Genomic DNA, 23,472 nt, shown 5'->3' on the forward strand with positions numbered 1-23,472 from the left:
CAGTACACGCTGTACTTTCCTTCACCACGACCTGGTGTCAGTACATAAGTTTTATGGGGTGTGGGTGAGTGGACCCAAGCTTGCTTTGGTAATACCACCACTTACCAGGTGCCTGCCTTAGGACACATTCTGGGCTGGGGGCGCTAGAGATGTTCCTTTAAACAATCCTGACAGCCCGTTGGGATGTGCGGTCTTTAGCTATGATGTAGAAGAGGCCCAAAGGGCCAGTAAGTGGTGGAGGCAAGCCTTCTCTTCTACGGATCGGTAGATCCCAACAGCTGGGCAGAGTGTGGGCTGGAAGAACACCTTGGCATGTTTCTTGGTTCCTGGATGCCCAAGTCACACTAGGACATGCTGGCACGGCATGAGCAACAACTGCACGCCCTTCGCCAGCCCCTTCTCTTTCTGAGAAAGCACTCATTCCTGCAGTCAGGATATGGGGAGCATCTGACCAGGGCCAATGACCAGGTCTTTCTGCAGCTGGGGGTTTCTCTACTGTCCTCAGGACACTGTCATACTAACTCTATTAACTTTCTCCTGCCTCCTGACAGTGGTGTCAGAAAAACTTATCAGGTCACCTCTCTTCTGGAAATAAATAGGTTAGCATCCCTAAACCTGGCCAACATTTAAGAAGGTACAAAGAATCACAGTGGGGGGCAAGTCCCCAGTCACGTGCCTGACAGAAAACACACTCTTCTCCCGGGACTTCTACACAAGACTGGGACAGAGTCACTTCCCAGGAGAACTCCAGATTGTAGATCTGGGCAATGATTCATCCAACCAACCTGGGAATATCACACATGCCACCACCTCCTCAGAGGCGAAAGGGAAAGACAGGGAGAAAGCAGTATGTTCAGATGGAAGAGTAAATAAATGTATGTTGGCTTCCATGACTGCTTTTGTCACTTGCTTCTCTCAACAGTGCCTGGCACCTGTTGGCTGTAGCACAGAAGGAATTGGGTGTACTGAGCCCAGACCCTGCCTTGACCAGCCCAAGGAGTTCTGCTTGGTGACCAGGCGGGTACCACAAGCACACGGCACACCCTTGGCCTCTTTCCCCAGACCCCGACAGGGAACAGAAAACTTTCCTCAAGGGCACTACAGAACTTTTAGCAGGCCATGTTGCCACTGGCTGGCATCGTCAGAGAAACAGCTCTCCCTCCACTTTATGCTGTGCTTTCCAACCGGCAAAGCCCAGATTCTCCAAGGATCCCCAAGGTCCCAGAAACCGGAGTTCCTCGATTTATTTCAGGAGAATCAGGCATCATGGTTTCCCCTCATTTGTGCATGCTGCCTGCCCTGCAGCACAACTCCCAGCCCCTCCTCCATGCTGCTTCCCCGACTGAGCCTGAACCCTGCTCCCCGACCCCAGGCCTGAGACCGGAGTCCGGCTCCGACGGCTCCACCCCGCGCCCAAGATAGCCGCGCCCATGTGCCGCCGTGGAGGCATCAGGCACGACTACCGGTATCTTATTCTGAGGATCTAAAGAAAGAGGAGAGCGTGCTTTGGAAGATGGAGGGGCGGGAACTCCCCAGGGAGCACAGCAACAAGGAGGCCGGGCCGCGCGGGAGAACGGACTGGGAGAGCGGGCCTCGGCCTCGGAGGCGGCGGACTCGGATCGCCACGACAGTCCGCGCGGAGCCCGCTCGCCTCCCGCCGCCCGACACGCCTCCCCAGATTCTCATACGACTCGTCGCGGAAAATGCTCGCACGCTCTCGTCGCTCCAATCTAACCTCAGAGGGAACCACGTCAGAATCCTTTGTCCCCGAAAGGCGCCGTGTTGCCCATTGGCTGTGTTGCACCCCCGCCCCCAAAGCCCGCTCCTGCTTGTGCACAGCGCTCGGGCTCCCGGGGCGACGGCGAGCGGAAGTGCCCTGCTGACCCCGAGGGCGGTGCCAGTTGACGCTTCCGGTTGTTATCTGCCCTGAGACCTCAGGTTCCTGGCGGTGGAGTAAGGGGAGGCGGAGTTGGGGATGGGCTGGATGGGGAGGTCGGAGGAGCCTTGGGCAATGAGGTCGCGCCCCTGGGGGGTTGAGTGACAGGGCCGCGGTGGTGAGGGGAGGGGGGGCTGCGGGGGTCAGCGAGTGATTGGTTCATTGCTTGATTCATTCAGCGACCATTTCCTCAGTGCCTAGTAAATGCCGGGCACCCCTGTGTTTCACAGTAGTCTGTTCACAATAGCCCTGTGAGTAGGTACTACGATGCTCTTTGTTTTACAGAGAAAGCAAGAACAGAAAGGCTGGGAAACCTAACCAAAGTCACACAGTAAAGTGGAGGGATCCTTTTTCTTTTTTCGTTTTTTCGGCATAACGCTTATGCCTTTCCAACAAACGCACCCTAAATTTATCACTTTGCTGGCTCACTGTCTGTATCTCCCCTGCTAAGAGTATGGCTCCGCAAGATGGCGGAACTCTGAAGTTTTGTTCACGTAGAACAGTAGAACCCATAGGACAGTAGAACAGGCACACAGTAGGCCCTGACCTCTTATGAAACGAATAAAAGCGGCAGAGCAGGCAGTCAGTTTCGTTCCAGAGCCCAGACCTTATCAGGCGGTAATTGAGCTCTTACTGAATGTCAATTCTTAAAACTACAGTGAGGCACTGTGCCTTCTGATGGCAAGGAAAACTTTGGGCTTTTCCTCAACTTCGCTCCATCATGGAGGTTGCTAATTGCATCGCCTGTGTGGTCATTGCCTTTCCAGGGTCAGGGTTCATAAGTGAGCCCACGGCTCAGCAGCTTCAGACACCAGCTGATCTGCCATGGGCTTCCTTAGTTAGACTACAGAAGACCCAGTCTGAGGCCTCAGAAGGAGGTGAGCTCCTCGGGTCAGAGGCAGAGACATAGTCCTGAAGTGATGGTCCCAGCAAAGGTACCTTTGTCTTTGAATCCTTGGGTCCTGCCTCCTTAGAAATAAAATAGCTCCTCTGAGGGGAGTTGGAAGAGGAGCGCCAGCCCAGACCCCAGGGGCAGAGGGGGAAGGCTCACAGGACAGACCCAGATGCTCTGGTTAGAGGGAGGGGGCTCACAGGATAGCAGGTCCTAGAAGAACTGGACCTGCAGTGCCCTCTGTCCCTTCCTTCAGCTGAGAGAGAGCAAGGCTGACTCGGTGACTCAACTTCTAGCCACCATCAAGAGCTGTGTGATGGTGGTCAGTTGAACCCCTATTGGAGGAGAGGGATGAAAGTTACAGACGGATGGAGGGACGCTGCCCTGCGGTAGTGCCTGCAAAGGCAGGATCAGGCTGGAAAGATTGACCACCTGCCTCACGGGACTTTCTCCACTCCTGACACATTTGTGCACACATCATTATATTTCCCTCTTGTGCCATGGGCTATTTTTGTTTTGTTTGTTTGTTTTTTGTTTTTGACCGCCCCGCGCGGCATGCGGGATCTTAGTTCCCCAACCAGGGATGGAACCCACGCCCCCTGCGGTGGAAGCACAGAGTCTTACCCACTGTTCGGCCAGGGAAGTCCCCTGGGCTATTTTTGGATTTGAGTCAGTCCCATAGTATACACAACCCACTTACCTGTAGCAGAAATGTTGAATCTCCTCTACCCTGACTAGATGACCCAAGAGGTGTCTTTGGTTTCTGTGTGTCTGTGACCTTTCAGCGTGGTCTCTAGGTAGGCCATCACCTAGCTCTGCTGCCTCTCATTTTGATGCTAGTAACTGGGTCTGGGAAGTGACTCATTAAGCTGCATCTTGCTGAGCCCTGTTGTCCTGATCCTAAGGCAGGGATTGCTACAGTAGCAATGGTTAACAAAAGCTCCTTGCTGAAACTGTGTTTTGAACACCGCCAAATAAGGGAGAGCATGGCGATCAAATGGACATAATGGGAAATAAGGAAGTATTGGGGCGGGAACAGGGTGGCGGTGGCCCACTGAAGGGCCGAAGGAGCCTGGCGCAAGGTCAGTGGTTTCCAGCTCCATGAGGAACTGACCAATGCCTGGCCGTTAACCTCCCTCTACCCACCTCCTTTCCTACCTCCTCGCCCCTCCCTTCTGTCCTGTGCTCAGCTCTGGTTTGTCTCCTTCCTCCAAACCACAGCAAGCTGTCCCTGTCCTCCAGACTTTGCTCAGGGTCTATCACCTCCAGGGCTTAGTGTGATAATAGGTGGTTTGTAATAATTTCTCCTTTCTATTTTACTACTAAATGATATTGTGAAAAATGAAAAAAATGCAAGTAAATAAAAGAGGAAAGGTGGAGTTACCACTGGAAGGTAAGCACTCTCAACGTTTTCATAAATGCTCTTCTGGACTGCTCTTCCTCAATAAATACATATTGCTTAACAAAGGGGATCGCACTACACTTGCTTTCTGGTAACCTACTTTTAAATACGTTAAGAAATGAGAACAGGATTGCATTGCATTTTTAAAGCCCATGCGGTATTTCCCATGTTGTGTGTCTAATTTTTGATCTGAGTCCCCTTTGCTGGAGGTTTAGTTGCTTCCAAATTGTTGAATGGTGGAAACACCTACAGTTAACATCCTTGTAGCCTGTGCTTATTTATGATTGCCTTTTTACGATAAATTTCCAGGCATAGAATTCCTGAGAGAAAGGAGATATCAGGTTGTTAATGGCTTCCGAGGAGATGTCTTTAAACACAAGTCATAAATCTGTCCAGGAAGAGAAAATAAATTGATGTGGAAAACCCACAGGATCTTAGCCGTGTCCCAGGGGAACAGGCTGGAGCTACCAGGCCACGTGTCCAGATCATCCCCGCTGTGGGGCAAGAGTGATTGTTATTAAGCTGGTGATGGTGGTCTCATGGCTGTATGCACTGATCTCGACCCCCCTAATTCTGCCTTCCTAGATCTCCATCCTTTGTCAGGGCGGAGCCACATGGCCGTGTCCCAGGTGAGTTCCTAATTTACCCCCTACTTTGTTTCCAGTGAATTTGAGGCAGCAATTAGGAAATTATATTCCAGCCTTGAAAAATCTATTAGTCCACTTAGCTCTGGCTGTTTTCTGTTCAACCTGTCATCGACCTCAGGTTTCTCCAATCCTTCTCTTCCCCACCAAAAAAAAAGGGTAAAATGAAAGACACCTCTCAACTGCTTCCCTTTTTTTTTTTACATCTTTATTGGAGTATAATTGCTTTACAATGGTGTGTTAGTTTCTGCTTTATAACAAAGTGAATCAGTTATACATATACATATGTTCCCATATCTCTTCCCTCTTACGTCTCCCTCCCTCCCACCCTCCCTATCCCACCGCTCCAGGCGGTCACAAAGCACCGAGCTGATCTCCCTGTGCTATGTGGCTGCTTCCCGCTAGCTATCTACCTTACGTTTGGTAGTGTATATATGTCCATGCCGCTCTCTCGCTTTGTCACAGCTTATCTTTCACCCTCCCCACATCCTCAAGTCCATTTTCTAGTAGTTCTGTGTCTTTATTCCTGTCTTACCCCAAGGCTCTTCATGAGCTTTTTTTTCTTAAATTCCATATATATGTGTTAGCATACGGTATTTGTCTTTCTCTTTCTGACTTACTTCACTCTGTATGACAGACTCTGGGTCTATCCACCTCATTACAAATAGCTCAATTTCTTTTCTTTTTATGGCTGAGTAATATCCCAATGTATATATGTGCCACATCTTCTTTATCCATTCATCCGATGATGGACACGTAGGTTGTTTCGATCTCCGGGCTATTGTAAATAGAGCTGCAATGAACATCTTGTTACATGACTCTTTTTGAATTATGGTTTTCTCAGGGTATATGCCCAGTAGTGGGATTGCTGGGTCATATGGTAGTTCTACTTGTACTTTTTTAAGTAACCTCCATACTGTTCTCCACAGTGGCTGTATCAATTTACATTCCCACCAACAGTGCAAGAGGGTTCCGTTTTCTCCACACCCTCTCCAGCATTTATTGTTTCTAGATTTTTTGATGATGGCCATTCTGACCGGTGTGACATGATATCTCATTGTAGTTTTGATTTCAGTTTCTCTAATGATTAATGAAGTTCAGCATTCTTTCATGTGTTTGTTGGCAGTCAGTATATCTTCTTTGGAGAAATGTGTATTTAGGTCTTCTGCCCATTTTTGGATTGGGTTGTTTGTTTTCTTGTTATTGAGCTGCATGAGCTGCTTATAAATTTTGGAGATCAATCCTTTGTCAGTTGCTTCATTTGCAAATATTTTCTCCCATTCTGAGGGTTGTCTTTTGGTCTTGTTTATGGTTTCCTTTGCTGTGCAAAAGCTTTGAAGTTTCATTAGGTCCCATTTGTTTATTTTTGTTTTCATTTCCATTCCTCTGGGAGGTGGGTCAGAAAGGATCTTGCTGTGATTTATGTCATAGAGTGTTCTGCCTATGTTTTCCTCTAAGAGTTTGATAGTTTCTGGCCTTACATTTAGGTCTTTAATCCATTTTGAGCTTATTTTTGTGTATGGTGTTAGGGAGTGATCTAATCTCATACTTTTACATGTACCTGTCCAGTTTTCCCAGCACCACTTATTGAAGAGGCTGTCCTTTCTCCACTGTACATTCCTGCCTCCTTTATCAAATCTAAGGTGACCATATGTGCGTGGGTTTATCTCTGGGCTTTCTATCCTGTTCCATTGATCTATATTTCTGTTTTTGTGCCAGTACCATACTGTCTTGATTACTGTAGCTTTGTAGTATAGTCTGAATTCAGGAAGCCTGATTCCTCCAGCTCCGTTTTTCGTTCTCAAAATTGCTTTGGCTATTCGGGGTCTTTTGTGTTTCCATACAAGTTGTGAAATTTTTTGTTCTAGTTCTGTAAAAATACCAGTGGTAGTTTGATAGGGATTGCATTGAATCTGTAGATTGCTTTGGGTAGTAGAGTCATTTTCACAATGTTGATTCTTCCAATCCAAGAACATGGTATATCTCTCCATTTCTTTGTATCATCTTTAATTTCTTTCATCAGTGTCTTATAATTTTCTGCATACAGGTCTTTTGTCTCCTGAGGTAGGTTTATTCCTAGCTATTGTATTCTCTTCCTTGCAGTGGTAAATGGGAGTATTTTCTTGATTTCATTTTCAGATTTTTCATCATTAGTGTATAGGAATGCCAGAGATTTCTGTGCATTAATTTTGTATCCTGCTAGTTTACCAAATTCATTGATTAGCTCTAGTAGTTTTCTGGTAGCATCTTTAGGATTCTCTATGTATAGTATTATGTCATCTGCAAAGAGTGACAGCTTTACTTCTTTTCCGATTTGGATTCCTTTTATTTCCTTTTCTTCTCTGATTGCTGTGGCTAAAACTTCCAAAACTATGTTGAATAAGAGTGGTGAGCGTGGGAAACCTTGTCTTGTTCCTGATCTTAGTGGAAATGCTTTCAGTTTTTCACAATTGAGGACGATGTTGGCTGTGGGTTTGTCATATATGGCCTTTCTTTTGTTGAGAAGAGTTCCCTCTATGCCTACTTTCTGGAGGGTTTTTATCGTAAATGGGTGTTGAATTTCGTCAAAAGCTTTTTCTGCATCTGTTGAGATGATCATATGGTTTTACTCCTTCAATTTGTTAATATGGTTTATCACATTAATTGTTTTGCGTATATTAAAGAATACTTGCATTCCTGGAATAAACCCCACTTGATCATGGTGTATAATCCTTTTAATGTGCTGTTAGATTCTGTTTGCTAGTATTTTGTTGAGGATTTTTGCATCTATGTTCATCAGTGATATTGGCCTGTAGTTTTCTTTCTTTGTGACATCCTTGTCTGATTTTGGTATCAAGGTGATGGTGGCCTTGTAGAATGAGTTTGAGAGTGTTCCTCCATCTGCTATATTTTGGATGAGTTTGAGAAGGATATGTGTTAGCTCTTCTCTAAATGCTTGATAGAATTCGCCTGTGAAGCCATCTGGTCCTGGGCTTTTGTTTGTTGGAAGATTTTTAATCACAGTTTCAATTTCAGTGCTTGTGATTGGTCTGTTCATATTTTCTATTTCTTCCTGGTTCAGTCTCGGCAGGTTCTGCATTTCTAAGAATTTGTCCATTTCCTCCAGGTTGTCCATTTTATTGGCATAGAGTTGCTTGTAGTAATCTCTCATGATCTTTTGTATTTCTGCAGTGTCAGTTGTTACTTCTCCTTTTTCATTTCTAATTCTATTGATTTGAGTCTTCTCCCTTTTTTTCTTGATGAGTCTGGCGAATGGTTTATCAATTTTGTTTATCTTCACAAAGAACCAGCTTTTAGTTTTATTGATCTTTGCTATTGTATCCTTCATTTCTTTTTCATTTATTTCTGATCTGATTTTTATGATTTCTTTCCTTCTGCTAACTTTGGGGTTTTTTTGTTCTTCTTTCTCTAATTGCTTTAGGTGCAAGGTTAGGTTGTTTATTCGAGATGTTTCCTGTTTCTTAAGGTAGGATTATATTGCTATAAACTTCCCTCTAAGAACTGCTTTTGCTGCATTCCGTATATTTTGGTTCGTTGTGTCTCCATTGTCATTTGTTTCTAGGTATTTTTTGATTTCCTCTTTGATTTCTTCAGTGATCACTTCATTATTAAGTAGTGTATTGTTTAGCCTCCATGTGTTTGTATTTTTTATAGATCTTTTCCTGTAATTGGTATCTAGTTTCATAGCGTTGTGGTCGGAAAAGATACTTGAAACAATTTCAGTTTTCTTAAATTTACCAAGGCTTGACTTGTGACCCAAGATATGATCTATCCTGGAGAATGTTCCAAGAGCACTTGAGAAAAATGTGTATTCTGTTGTTTTTGGATGGAGTGTCCTATAAATATCAATTAAGTCCATCTTGTTTAATGTATCATTTAAAGCTTGTGTTTCCTTATTTATTTTCATTTTGGATGATCTGTCCATTGGTGAAAGTGGGGTGTTAAAGTTCCCTAGTATGAATGTGTTACTGTTGATTTCCCCTTTTATGGCTGTTAGTATTTGCCTTATGTATTGAGCTGCTCCTATGTTGGGTGCATAAATAGTTACAATTGTTATATCTTCTTCTTGGATCGATCCCTTGATCATTATGTAGTGTCCTTCTTTGTCTCTTCTAATACTCTTTATTTTAAAGTCTATTTTGTCGCATATGAGAATTGCTACTCCAGCTTTCTTTTGGTTTCCGTTTGCATGGAATATCTTTTTCCATCCCCTTACTTTCAGTCTGTATGTGTCTCTAGGTCTGAAGTGGGTGTCTTGTAGACAGCAAATATATGCGCCTTGTTTTTGCATCCGTTCAGCCAATCTGTGTCTTTTGGTGGGAGCATTTAGTCCATTTACATTTAAGGTAATTATCAATGTGTATGTTCCTATTCCCATTTTCTTAATTGTTTTGGGTTCGTTATTGTAGGTCTTTTCCTTCTCTTGTGTTTCTTGCCTACATAAGTTCCTTTAGCAGTTGTTGTAAAGCTGGTTTGGTGGTGCTGAACTCTCAGCTTTTGCTTGTCTGTTAAGGTTTTAATTTCTCCATCACATCTGAATGAGATCCTTGCTGGGTAGAGTAATCTTGGTTGCAGGTTTTCTCCTTCATCACTTTAAATATGTCCTGCCAGTTCCTTCTGGCTTGCAGAGTTTCTGCTGAAAGGTCAGCTGTTAACCTTATGGGGATTCCCTTGTGTGTTATTTGTTGTTTTTCCCTTGCTGCTTTTAATATGTTTTCTTTGTATTTAATTTTTGACAGTTTCATTAATATGTGTCTTGGCGTATTTCTCCTTAGATTTATCCTGTATGGGAGTCTCTGTGCTTCCTGGACTTGATTAACTCTTTCCTTTCCCATATTAGGGAAGTTTTCAACTATAATCTCTTCAAATATTTTCTCAGTCCCTTTCTTTTTCTCTTCTTCTTCTGGAACCCCCATAATTCGAATGTTGGTGCGTTTAATGTTGTCCCAGAGGTCTCTGAGACTGTCCTCAGTTCTTTTCATTCTTTTTTCTTTATTCTGCTCTGCAGTAGTTATTTCCACTATTTTATCTTCCAGGTCACTTATCCGTTCTTCTGCCTCAGTTATTCTGCTATTGATCCCATCTAGAGTATTTTTCATTTCATTTATTGTGTTGTTCATCATTGTTTGTTTCTTCTTTAGTTCTTCTAGGTCTTTGTTAAATGTTTCCTGCATTTTGTCCATTCTATTTCCAAGATTTTGGATCATCTTTACTATCATTATTCTGAATTCTTTTTCAGGTAGACTGCCTATTTCCTCTTCATTTGTTACATCATGTGGGTTTTTATCTTGCTCCTTCATGTGCTGTGTGTTTTTCTGTCTTCTCATTTTGCTTATCTTACTGTGTTTGGGGTCTCCTTTTTGCAGGCTGCAGGTTCGTAGTTCCCGTTGTTTTTGGTGTCTGTCCCCAGTGGCTAAGGTTGGTTCAGTGGGTTGTGTAGGCTTCCTGGTGGAGGGGACTAGTGCCTGTGTTGTGGTGGATGAAGCTGGATCTTGTCTTCTGGTGGGCAGGTCCACATCTGGTGGTGTGTTTTGGAGTGTCTGTGGACTTATTATTTTAGGCAGCCTCTCTGCTAATGGGTGGGGTTGTGTTCCTGTCTTGCTAGTTGTTTGGCATAGGATGTCCAGCACTGTAACTTGCTGGTCGTTGAGTGAAGCTGAGTGCTGGTGTTGAGATGGAGATCTCTGGGAGATTTTCGCTGTTTGATATTATGTGGAGCTGGGAGGTCTCTTGTGGACCAGTGACCTGAAGTTGGCTCTCCCAACTCAGAGGCACAGCACTGACTCCTGACTGCAGCACCAAGAGCCTTTCATCCACCCGGCTCAGAATAAAAGGGAGTAAAAGTAGAAGGAAAGAATTAGTAGAAGAAGAAAGAAAGAAAGAAAGGAGGGAGGGAGGGAGGAAGGAAGGGAAGAAGGAGGGAAGGAAGGAAAAAAAGAAAGAAGATAAAGTAAAATAAAAGTAAGATAAAATATAATAAAGTTATTAAAATAAAATAATTGTTAAAAAAAAATGGACGGATAGAACCCTAGGACAAATGGTGGAAGCAGAGCTATACAGACATAATCTCACACAGAAGCATACACATACACACTCACAAAAAGAGGAAAAGGGGACAAAATCATAAATCTTGCTCTCAAAGTCCACCTCCTCAATTTGGGATGATTCGTTGTGTATTCATGTATTCCACAGATGCAGGGTATATCAAGTTGATTGTGGAGCTTTAATCCGCTGCTTCTGAGGCTGCTGGGAGAGATTTCCTTTTCTCTTCTTTGTTCTCACAGCTCCCAGGGGCTCAGCTTTGGATTTGGCCCTGCCTCTGCGTGTAGGTTGCTGGAGGGCATCTGTTCTTCGCTCAGACAGGATGGGGTTCAAGGAGACGCTGATTCGGGGGCTCTGGCTCACTCAGGCCGGGGGGGAGGAAGGGGCACGGAGTGTGGGGCGAGCCTGCGGCAGCAGAGGCCGGCGTGACATTGCACCAGCTTGAGGCGAGCTGTGCGTTCTCCCGGGGGAGTTGTCCCTGGATCCTGGGACCCTGGCAGTGGCGGGCTGCACAGGCTCCCCCGAAAGGGGGTGTGGATAGTAACCTGAGCTCGCACACAGGCTTTGTGGTGGTGGCAGCAGCAGCCTTAGCGTCTCATGCCCGTCCCTGGGGTCCGCGCTTTTAGCCGCGGCTCGCTCCCGTCTCTGGAGTTCCTTTAAGCAGTGCTCTTAATCCCCTCTCCTGGCGCACCAGGAAACAAAGAGGGAAGAAAAAGTCTCTTGCCTCTTCGGCAGCTCCAGACTTTTCCCCGGACTCCCTCCCGGCTAGCCGTGGTGCACTAACCCCCTGCAGGCTGTGTTCATGCCGCCAACCCCAGCCCTCTCCCTGTGCTCCGACCGAAGCCCGAGCCTCAACTCCCAGCCCCACCTGCCCCGGCGGGTGAGTAGACAAGCCTCTCGGGCTGATGAGTGCGGGTGGACCCTGATCCTCTGTGCGGAAATCTCTCTGCTTTGCCCTCCGCACCCCTGTGGCTGCGCTCTCCACCACGGCTCCGAAGCCTTCCCCCTCCGCCACCCACAGTCTCCGCCCGCGAAGGGGCTTCCTAGTGTGTGGAAACCCTTCCTCCTTCACAGCTCCCTCCCACTGGTGCAGGTCCCGTCCCTATCCTTTTGTCTCTGTTTATTCTTTTTCTTTTGCCCTACCCAGGTACGTGGGGGGTTTCCTGACTTTTGGGAGGTCTGAGGTCTTCTGCCAGCGTTCAGTAGGTGTTCTGTAGGAGATGTTCCACGTGTAGATGTATTTCTGGTGTATCTGTGGGGAGGAAGGTGATCTCCGCGTCTTACTCTTCCGCCATCTTCCCAGAAGCCCCAACTACTTCCCTTTTGGAACTGCACTTCATCTTTTCCTCTTTTCCTTCTAAGAGAAGATTGTTTACATACATAGACTTACCTTTCTTCCAGTTCACTTTTTTCTTTTTAATTAGGGAAAATAATGAAAGTAAATTGATGCTTAATGTTTTAAAATGCATATAAAAATAATAGCCCAATCATCCGTATTTCTTCTCCCCCCAGTACCTCAATTTTCCTCATAGATGCCCACTGTTAACATTTTGGTGATAAGGCACTGTAGATGCATTTACATCAGTGTAATTAAGTGAAAATAGACGTATGTGTAACATGTTTTTGCACAAATGCCATCACATTCCCATACCCATCTTGCTTTCCCCACATGATTATATCCTGGGTGTTGTTTCTCATCAATACATAAAGATTATTTCAGTTCCTATTTCGTGGTATGGATGTATCATTTAACTATTTCTCTATTCGTAGATATTGGGGTTTTTATTCATTTTTTTTTACTATTATAAACAGTGCCTCATGAACAGCTTTCTATATACCTATAAGCTCAGTAGTATAAGTGTTGTGGAGTGTTCACATGGAAATCAGATTGCTGAATAAAAGCCTGGAAAATTGGATCACAGAAATTATCTGGTCTTCGAAAATTAATGAAAGTAGTAATTATGAAGGATTTGGGAGTACAAATTTAAATGTAAGATGAAAAGGCACCCAATTCATTTTATGAAGCCACTTAAATTTGATGAAGAGGGCTTCCCTGGTGGCGCAGTGGTTGAGAGTCTGCCTGCCGATGCAGGGGACACGGGTTCGTGCCCCGGTCCGGGAAGATCCCACATGCCGCGGAGCAGCTGGGCCCGTGAGCCATGGCCACTGAGCCTGTGCGTCCGGAGCCTGTGCTCCACGACAGGAGAGGCCACAACAGTGAGAGGCCCGCATACCGCCAAAAAAAAAAATTTGATGAAGATACTACAAAAAGGAAAATTATAGACCAGCTTTGCTTAAGAATATGAATTCCCAAAATTTAAAAATATTCTGCATAGAACAGTAATAAATTGAATTACACATTTTTTAAAGTAATGCATGCACAGGGTAAAAATTTCAAGCAAAAGCTTTGTTCAAGAAAAGGTAAAAAGTAATTCTCCCTCTCACTCTGTCCCCATGTCTCCTTCAGTGTTTCATACATTCTTCCAGAGATAATGTATGCATCTCTATCTAGATATATGAATCTCTTAAAAAATTTGTTTTGCAAATTAAAGCACATTGTGGTCCTTGTCTTAATGATCGTTCCATTGCAGTTGTACATAGCTTATCCCAGGGATTCTGAACTGTGGCACTCTTGCCATTTTGGGCCAGATTATTCTTTGTTGTTTGGGACGGTCCTGTGCATTTTACCATGTATAGCAGCATCCCTGGCCTCTATCCGCTAGATGCCAGTAGCACTCCCTCCCCCAGTTTTGACAACCAGAATGTCTCCCGACATTGCCAAGTGCCTCCTGGGGGACAAAATTACACAAGGTTTCAAACCAGTGGTCTACCTTATTTACAAAAATAGCCACTTGATATTCTACTGGATGGAAATGCCATTTATTATTTACCTTTCTACTAGTGATGTATATTTAGGATATTTCTAGGCTTTTGCTACCATAAACAACATAGCAGTGAATATCCATGTACATTCCAGTTGTATGCATATGAGTATATCTTTCTAGAAGTGACATTTCTAGGTCAGTGGTTACAGACATTTTGAATTTTGATTTAAGATTGTCAAATTGCCCTCCAAATAGCACGTAGCAGTTTGTACTCCTAGCAGCAGTATGATGCCTTTTCCCATAAACAGGCAATCACAGTGATTTTTGCCATTGTGAGGGGAAAAAAGAGTGGTGCATTTTAATTTGCATTTCTTGAATTGAGTGTCTGTTCATATTTTTAAATGTCATTTGCACTTTTTCCTTTCAGATGATTATTCTAAGTTGTTTGCACATTTTTCTCTTGGGTGTGGAATTACTTTGATTGCTGATTGCTAGCTCTTTATGTTAACTTAATAAGTAAATTAGACCTCTATCATGTATGTTGTAAATATTTTTTCATGGTTTCTCATTTGACTGGGTTTACATATCTTGGAGAGTAGACACTTAAATTTTTAAAATGTGATCTAATTTCACAATCTTTAGTGGCTTCCAGATTTCATGTATTGCTTCAAAAGGCTTTTGTGAGTCAAGATTATAAAAATGTCATTTCAGTTATGGGAAAAGGAGTGGTTAATGAATGATGGTGGCACAACTGAGTTTCCATCTGGATGGAAACAAAGCTAGACTCTTCTACATCATAGGAAAGTAAAATGCCAGATTGATTAAAGAACTACATATATATTTGAGAAATTAGATGAAAATTTAAGAGGATATTTCTGTAACCTTGCTCAATGCAAGAAATATTTTTAATGAAATACAAAACCCAGAAACCATACAGAGAAAGACTGTCAGATTAGACTGCATTAAAATGTTAAAATCTGTACAGTCAAAAGACATTTGAGGCTGAAAGGCGGTGCATATGGTACACAGAGGATTTATATACAGAAAATGCAAACTGATGATACAAAAAAGACCAAAAATGTGATAGAAAAATAGAAAGATAGTACAGACAATCCAAAAAAAAAGTGGGTGATGCCGTAAGGGAAGATGTTTACCTTTTCCTTATGGCTCATTTTTATTCCTCCTTTTCTGTTGCATTCCAACAAATGAAACCAGTCTTGGCCCTTCTACTAACTGTTTGCCTTCCAGGTGGAAGTGTGTGTGTGTGTGTGTGTGTGTACAAAAAAACCCAAAATTTTTGCACGGGTTATTTTTAATGAAAATATGCTACTACTATGCATACTCTGCTTTTTTTCATTTAACAAAAATATATCAGACATCCTTTCATGTCAGCCAATTTTTATAATGGCCGTTTTAGAGTATAGCCATAACAATTTATTTAACCACTCTGTCATCCACCAGTCCAGATGCAGCTTGTTGACTATCAGGGTTCATTCTTATCAGAATCAATGTTGCCTGGTGATATAGCTGTCATGCCACCATTATTAGATTCCCAGGAACACAGGACATTGAGGGTCATCTCCCCTTATTTTTTGCTAATACAAATAATGCTGCCTTGACCATCCTTATGCCCATATAAATATTTCAGTAGGATAGAGTCCTGGTTAAAATATGAGAAAAAATGTAATAGGTACTGCCAAACTACCTGTCAACCAGCCTTCTATGAGGGTATTCATGTTCCTATATGAGGAACAGTAGCTCATGAACAGTGAGCCGCTCGTGAACAGTGGGTCTTCTCTATCATTTGAATGTTTACCAACCTTATAGGTAAAAGACAGTATCTTACTGTTTAATTAGCATGTATTTGAACTTTAATGAGGTTTATAATCTATTTGTATGTTTATGCTTATATTTTTGTTGCTATGAATCTTTTGTCTATTTTATTGAGTTGTCTTTTCTTAACTGACATCAAAAAGTCTAGGGTAACAATCCTAGAAAGGGCACTGCTGCATTAAAGAGTATTTGCAATATACATTTTGATGTATATTAACCTGTTGCTCCACCCCCTCCCCCCGAAGGCAATAAATAGTTTATAACTTCTTTGGTGTTTTTCTACACACTTGACTGCAGTAGGTATTATCAACCTGTTGAATGTTTAAGAAGCTGAAGGGTATAAATAAATCCTGGAGATCTAATGCCCAGCATAGTGATTATAGTCAACAGTACTGTATTATAAACTTCAAAGTTGCCGAGAGACTAGATCTTAATTGTTCTCACTACAAAAAAGAAATGATAATTGTGTGACGTGATAGAGGTGTTAGCTAATGCTACTGGACTGTTGGTAATCATACTGCAAAATATAAATGTATCAAATCAACACATTGTACATCTTAAACTTACACAATGTTATATGTTAATTATATCTCAAGAAGAAAAAGAATCTGAAGGGTGATAAATGGTATACTATTATAAATTTATTCCACATTCCTCCAGTTATACTGTATTAGGTTGTGGTCTCTTTCTTAAAGATTTGTTAGAATTTTAGTGTATGAAGGAAATTAGATCATTGTTATGTAGCTTACAAATATTTTTACCACTTTGATACTGATGTTTGAGAATTTAAAAAATTATTTTCTTTCTGCTATTTAGAAATTTCTAATGTCTAGGTAATCAAGTTTGCCAGTCTTTAGCTATATGTCTTCTGAATTTGGGGATGGCTTAGAAAGACTTTCGCCACTCTAGAATTATAAAAACTTTCAACTAGTAATTTTATGGTCATCCTGCACACATTTAAATCTCTGACATATCTGTAATTTATTTTGGAGTTCGGAGTGAGATAGCTAATGCAGCTTTATGGTATGCTTTTTCCCTGCATAAATACCTAGCCAGATTTTGCTAATGACTTCTTTTCTACAGCGATTTGAAATACTTTCATTCTGAACTAAATTCTGACCCTGTGTGTGTAGGATCTGTTAGGGGTTTTTAACTTTCTTCATTGTCATTACTGAAGCATAACACTAAGTATAGCATGAATAAAATTCTTCCTCCTCATTAGGGAAATCTGACCTTGAGTTAACCTGGTTTTAGCTTTGTGTCCCTGGAAACCCAATAATGGTGGAATGACAGCTGTATTACCAGGCGTTGTTACTTAGGATCAAAATGACTCTTTTCTTTTTAATCTGTACAAATCAAGCATTTTATTTATATAGCAAGGAAGCACTCATTTATTCTCCATTTAAATACCACACTTGAGATTTAAGATCACGTTTAGCAGTGTACTGCAGGATGCTAAATAAGACTTCACTCATATCGCTTTGGATTTCTTGATACCTTGTTACAGTTTCCATCATCCACTGGAACAATTAGTTCAGCTTCCTTAACCTAAACTCGAAGCTTCCCGGATGTAAAAGCCACAATGACTCTTGATTGGTAAACAAACTGCACCTGGACTGGGAGGACTGTGAATAACTGAAAATTGCTGATAGGAAGCCACCGATTTGGGTTTTCCTGAGTCCAGTGTAACTCTCATAACTGGGCATGTCCTTTGCCAGGACCTTGGAAGATGTGCTCAGGGGCCTGTTACAAGAGATACTGGTACATGGAGCAGCTTCTGGCTTCCAAGCCAGATACTGCCTGCACTTGCCAGTGTGGCCCTGTTCCCGGGCACCTCAGGTGGGCAGGGGCAGGTTGAGCTACTGGATTGTACTGAGAACTCCTCTTGCTGGCGTCACTGCCCTTTGGCCCACTGTTTCCTGTCTCCCTCTGCAAAGCTGAGTAAACTGGTGCCACATATGGCCCATGGGGGCCTTGTGGGTGCAAAATGTCTCCTTGAATTTAAGGCCACCAAGTGTGGGTGGGACAGGATGGAATCCAGAATGTAAATAGGTGGATTATTGCTCTCTGATAGGAATCCAGGCACTTAGAGAAGTAAATTCTTATTTGGTGGTGATAAGATCAAGTACAGACCTTTCCTTTTTTACCTCAATCTGCTGACCAGGCCAGATATAGTCCTGTTCTTTGACTCATGATTGATTGGATAATCAGCACTGTTGGTCATGATTGAGTAGCTGTGTTTCGAACTGTTTCTTCTAGATCTACATCCCCTTCAAAGCCTTCTCTGTCAGCCCTAAGCAGAACTGACTTCTTCCTCTTCTGGGTTCCCTGCCCTACCTCTGCCATTGCCTCCTTCCTTTCCTCCCACCCTTTCATGTATGAGTTTGTAAGTGTTGTTTTTCTCCCTCTACTAGACTGTATGTAGCTCCTTCAATTCAGGAGGTGTTTGTTTTTATTAACCTTTACATCCTTAGAACTTATCAGCTTGCTCTCCAGTCAATAAATATGTGTTGGAAGAATGAATTTCCAGGGTAAAATATTTCTAACACTCGATCTCTTTCCCCATAGAGTTTAAAATAATTTTAGTTACATAAGCACCCTATATACTATACTGTGTCAAATTGTGGATGGTGAATAGCATAAGAACAATTACGTAGAGAAAGGCAATGCAGTGTCTAAAAAGTGCATGCGGAAACCAGACTGAATGGACTTTAATCCTTAATTCCTACCTGTGTGATCCTGAGCAGGTGACCTCACACTCTGTGAGCCTTCCTGTCCTCATCTGTCAGGGTTCTCCTGGGTGGTGGGGAGGACTGAAATCTTTCTACGTGTGAAGGACATAGGATGGGCACACAGTGGGCACTTGATGTAACATACTGTCTCCGTCTGCAAGCCCATCACTGGGCTAAAGAAGAGTGTGCTGTTGCAGGAAACGTTGACCTTCAGGGATGTGTTTGTGGACTTCACCCTGGAGGAGTGGCAGCAGCTGGACGCCACTCAGAAGAACCTCTGCAAGGATGTCATGCTGGAGAACTACAGCCACCTTGTCTCCGTGGGTGAGGGACCCTTCACAGGGTGACTGGAACGCACCCCCCGGGGCTCCCTCTCTGTCGGCTGCTGCAGCTCAGGGGTGTCTGGGCCCTGAATGAATTGGGCCTCAGGCTCAGGGTCAAGAATCCATAATGGCGTTTGCACCCTGCACGGGATGTCTGTGCTCTCACCTTCTCTGTGGATGGTCTTCACTGAGGGCCCACTAGCTGGGCTCACGGGGCAGTCACCGAGGCCAGACCATCTCTGCCCTGCAAGGGTGGGCCTCGGTTCCGGAATGCCTCATGTGTCAATTAGAAAGTCCTCTGTCATTTCCCCTTAACAGGATTCCTCGTGGCCCAACCAGGTAGGACCTTCAGGTTGGGACAAGGAGAAGAGGAGGCCAGGATGGCAGCTGGAGAAAGCCCAACACGGAGGTGTCCAGGTGAGCCCGTGCCGGGCCAGTTGGGCCAGGGCAAGGGGACCTGGTGGGTCAGGGAGAGCTTGGCCTCGGGGGCGCGCCCAGGAGTTCTTCTCAGAAACCCCAGACTTGGGGACACAATTCGGGTCTGATGGAACGAGCTGCTGTGATAGCCACACGATGACCCACCTGCTGCCCCTCTGCAGCCCCTTGTTCTTGGGGTTCAGACAGAGGCAGCCACTGCTGTTCTGTAGATCCCGTCTCCACCTTCCAGCATCTGGGTGGCTAGGGAGACGTGCCCAGCCTTGTCTCCTTCCTCCTCCCTCTCCTTTCTGGAAGCTGTTGGGACTTTCCCATCTCTTGGGCATTTGTGTGTTCATCAGAAGACAAGCAGATGGAGGGGTGATGTTTTCCTCTTTACTTGGCATACTGTGGGCCCTCGAAGTCTGAAACGCAGAGTCTTTAACCTCAGGGAAATTATCCTACCTGGTTTACTGGAGTTGGGATGGACAAAAAAAAAAAGGCTTTGCTAGTGGCCTTCAGCTCCACCAGGCCAAGTACCACCATGCCCTTGTCTGCCCTCACTTTGTGGTTAAACAGTGTCCATTTCACACAGGTTTCTGTTTTCTTATTTCTCTGAGGCTCTTCCAAATCTGACTTTTTCCGCCTGTTGTTAGATTCCTCCTCTTGTCAATACTTCCCGCTCACTCAATTATTTTGTCTTTTGTGTTATCTCTATGTATTAAAAAAATAAATAAACTTCAGAGCATATTACTCGCACGATGGCATGTTCTGGATAGAGCTGCTTCTTTCCTTTTCTGTTGAATCTCCTCTACCCTGACTAGATGACCCAAGAGGTGTCTTTGGTTTCTGTGTGTCTGTGACCTTTCAGCGTGGTCTCTAGGTAGGCCATCACCTAGCTCTGCTGCCTCTCATTTTGATGCTAGTAACTGGGTCTGGGAAGTGACTCATTAAGCTGCATCTTGCTGAGCCCTGTTGTCCTGATCCTAAGGCAGGGATTGCTACAGTAGCAATGGTTAACAAAAGCTCCTTGCTGAAACTGTGTTTTGAACACCGCCAAATAAGGGAGAGCATGGCGATCAAATGGACATAATGGGAAATAAGGAAGTATTGGGGCGGGAACAGGGTGGCGGTGGCCCACTGAAGGGCCGAAGGAGCCTGGCGCAAGGTCAGTGGTTTCCAGCTCCATGAGGAACTGACCAATGCCTGGCCGTTAACCTCCCTCTACCCACCTCCTTTCCTACCTCCTCGCCCCTCCCTTCTGTCCTGTGCTCAGCTCTGGTTTGTCTCCTTCCTCCAAACCACAGCAAGCTGTCCCTGTCCTCCAGACTTTGCTCAGGGTCTATCACCTCCAGGGCTTAGTGTGATAATAGGTGGTTTGTAATAATTTCTCCTTTCTATTTTACTACTAAATGATATTGTGAAAAATGAAAAAAATGCAAGTAAATAAAAGAGGAAAGGTGGAGTTACCACTGGAAGGTAAGCACTCTCAACGTTTTCATAAATGCTCTTCTGGACTGCTCTTCCTCAATAAATACATATTGCTTAACAAAGGGGATCGCACTACACTTGCTTTCTGGTAACCTACTTTTAAATACGTTAAGAAATGAGAACAGGATTGCATTGCATTTTTAAAGCCCATGCGGTATTTCCCATGTTGTGTGTCTAATTTTTGATCTGAGTCCCCTTTGCTGGAGGTTTAGTTGCTTCCAAATTGTTGAATGGTGGAAACACCTACAGTTAACATCCTTGTAGCCTGTGCTTATTTATGATTGCCTTTTTACGATAAATTTCCAGGCATAGAATTCCTGAGAGAAAGGAGATGTCAGGTTGTTAATGGCTTCCGAGGAGATGTCTTTAAACACAAGTCATAAATCTGTCCAGGAAGAGAAAATAAATTGATGTGGAAAACCCACAGGATCTTAGCCGTGTCCCAGGGGAACAGGCTGGAGCTACCAGGCCACGTGTCCAGATCATCCCCGCTGTGGGGCAAGAGTGATTGTTATTAAGCTGGTGATGGTGGTCTCATGGCTGTATGCACTGATCTCGACCCCCCTAATTCTGCCTTCCTAGATCTCCATCCTTTGTCAGGGCAGAGCCACATGGCCGTGTCCCAGGTGAGTTCCTAATTTACCCCCTACTTTGTTTCCAGTGAATTTGAGGCAGCAATTAGGAAATTATATTCCAGCCTTGAAAAATCTATTAGTCCACTTAGCTCTGGCTGTTTTCTGTTCAACCTGTCATCCACCTCAGATTCTCCAATCCTTCCCCTCCCCACCAAAAAAACAGAGAAAAAAAAAAGGAACAAGATAGAAAGGAAAAGACTTTTCAAATCTACTTCTTACTCTTGGGACTGCTCTTCTTTTTTTTCTTTTCCTTCTCAGAGAAGATTGTTTAAATACATAGACTCATCTTGCTTTTTCTCTTTTTTCACTTTCAGTTCACTTTTTGCTTTTTCATTATGTTTGAAATAATGAAAGTAAATCCATGTCTCATGTTCCAATATGCATAAAAACAGTATCCAAAAGATCCCTACTTCTTCTCTCCCCAGTACCACATCTTCCTCGCAGATGCCCACTGTTAACAATTTGGTGATAAGGTGCTGTAGATGCATTTACATCAATTTAACTAAAAATAGACATATATGTAACATGTGTTTTTGCACAAGTGCCATCACACTCCCATACCCATCTTGCTTTTCCCACCTGATTATATTCTGGGTTTTGTTCCTCATCAGTACATAAAGATTATTTCAGTTCCTATTTCGTGGTATAGAAGTATCATTTAACTATTTCTCTACAAATGGACACTTAGATTTTTAATTTTCTTTTCTATTATATACAGTGCCTCATGAACAACTTTCTATGTATCTCTTGGCCCATTAGTACAGGTATTTATGGAGAATACACCTGGAAGTAGGATTTTTGAATCAAAGGTGTTCACACTTTAAATTTGCTCTTCCAAATCCTGGACTAATTGCTGCTTTCACAAATTTTAAAGAGCAGATAATTTCTGTGTTCAACTTTTCCAGGCTGTTAAAAGGTGAAAAGGAATCCAGTACATGTTATGATGCCAGTTAACTTAAATTCAAGGAAGATACTACAAGAAAGCAAAAAGTGAAAGACCACTTTCACTTAAGAATATGGATGCCAAAATTCTAAAAACATGTTCTGAATAGAGCATTAATAAGTTGAATTGAGTCTTTTAAAAAGTACTCTGTGCATATGGCAAAAAATTCAAACAAAACTTTGTTCATCAAAAGGTGAAAAATAATTTTCCCTCTCACCCTGTATTTGTGTCTCCTTCATTTTTTCATGCATTCTTCCGAAAATCATGTGTGCCTATTTATCTATCTTGATATGAATCCCTTTTTCTTTTCTTCTTTTCGCATATTACAGCACATTCTAGTCCTTTTCATGATCATTCCATTTCATTGCTCAACCCCGGGTTTTCTCACCCCTGCCCTCTTGACCTTTGGGCAAGATAATGCTGTGTTGTGGAGGGCTGCCATGTGCATTGGAGGATATTTAGCAACATCGATGGCCTCTACCCTCTAGATGCCAGTGCCCCCCCCCCACTGCCCACCTTGTTTTGACAGTGGGCTAAGGAGGAGTGTGCTGTTGCAGGAAATGTTGACCTTCAGGGATGTGTTTGTGGACTTCACCCTGGAGGAGTGGCAGCAGCTGGACGCCACTCAGAAGAACCTCTGCAAGGATGTCATGCTGGAGAACTACAGCCACCTTGTCTCCGTGGGTGAGGGACCCTTCACAGGGTGACTGGAACGCACCCCCCGGGGCTCCCTGTCTGTCGGCTGCTGCAGCTCAGGGGTGTCTGGGCCCTGAATGAATCGGGCCTCAGGCTCAGGGTCAAGAATCCATAATGGCGTTTGCACCCTGCACAGGATGTCTGTGCTCTCACCTTCTTTGTGGATGGTCTGCACTGAGGGCCCACTAGCTGGGCTCACGGGGCAGTCACCGAGGCCAGACCATCTCTGCCCTGCAAGGATGGGCCTCAGTTCCGGAATGCCTCATGTGTCAATTAGAAAGTCCTCTGTCATTTCCCCTTAACAGGATTCCTCGTGGCCCAACCAGGTAGGACCTTCAGGTTGGGACAAGGAGAAGAGGAGGCCAGGATGGCAGCTGGAGAAAGCCCAACACGGAGGTGTCCAGGTGAGCCCGTGCCGGGCCAGTTGGGCCAGGGCAAGGGGACCTGGTGGGTCAGGGAGAGCTTGGCCTCGGGGGCGCGCCCAGGAGTTCTTCTCAGAAACCCCAGACTTGGGGACACAATTCGGGTCTGATGGAACGAGCTGCTGTGATAGCCACACGATGACCCACCTGCTGCCCCTCTGCAGCCCCTTGTTCTTGGGGTTCAGACAGAGGCAGCCACTGCTGTTCTGTAGATCCCGTCTCCACCTTCCAGCATCTGGGTG

General features: G+C 44.0%; 1 protein-coding gene across 1 annotated transcript in view; it reads left to right on the forward strand.

The window, feature by feature from the left end:
• The first annotated feature begins 1,799 nt into the window (after positions 1-1,799).
• ZNF674 (zinc finger protein 674) overlaps positions 1,800-23,472 on the forward strand; it is a 55,418-nt gene continuing 33,745 nt past the window's right edge. The window contains 7 exon segments of the mRNA XM_060292399.1: positions 1,800-1,938; positions 4,816-4,859; positions 18,504-18,630; positions 18,948-19,046; positions 21,117-21,160; positions 22,670-22,796; positions 23,114-23,212. Of these exon segments, the coding sequence (XP_060148382.1) occupies positions 4,845-4,859; positions 18,504-18,630; positions 18,948-19,046; positions 21,117-21,160; positions 22,670-22,796; positions 23,114-23,212 (511 nt within the window). The 5' untranslated portion in view covers positions 1,800-1,938; positions 4,816-4,844.

The sequence above is a fragment of the Globicephala melas genome, chromosome X (assembly GCF_963455315.2).
Source record: "Globicephala melas chromosome X, mGloMel1.2, whole genome shotgun sequence".
Lineage (NCBI taxonomy): Eukaryota > Metazoa > Chordata > Mammalia > Artiodactyla > Delphinidae > Globicephala > Globicephala melas.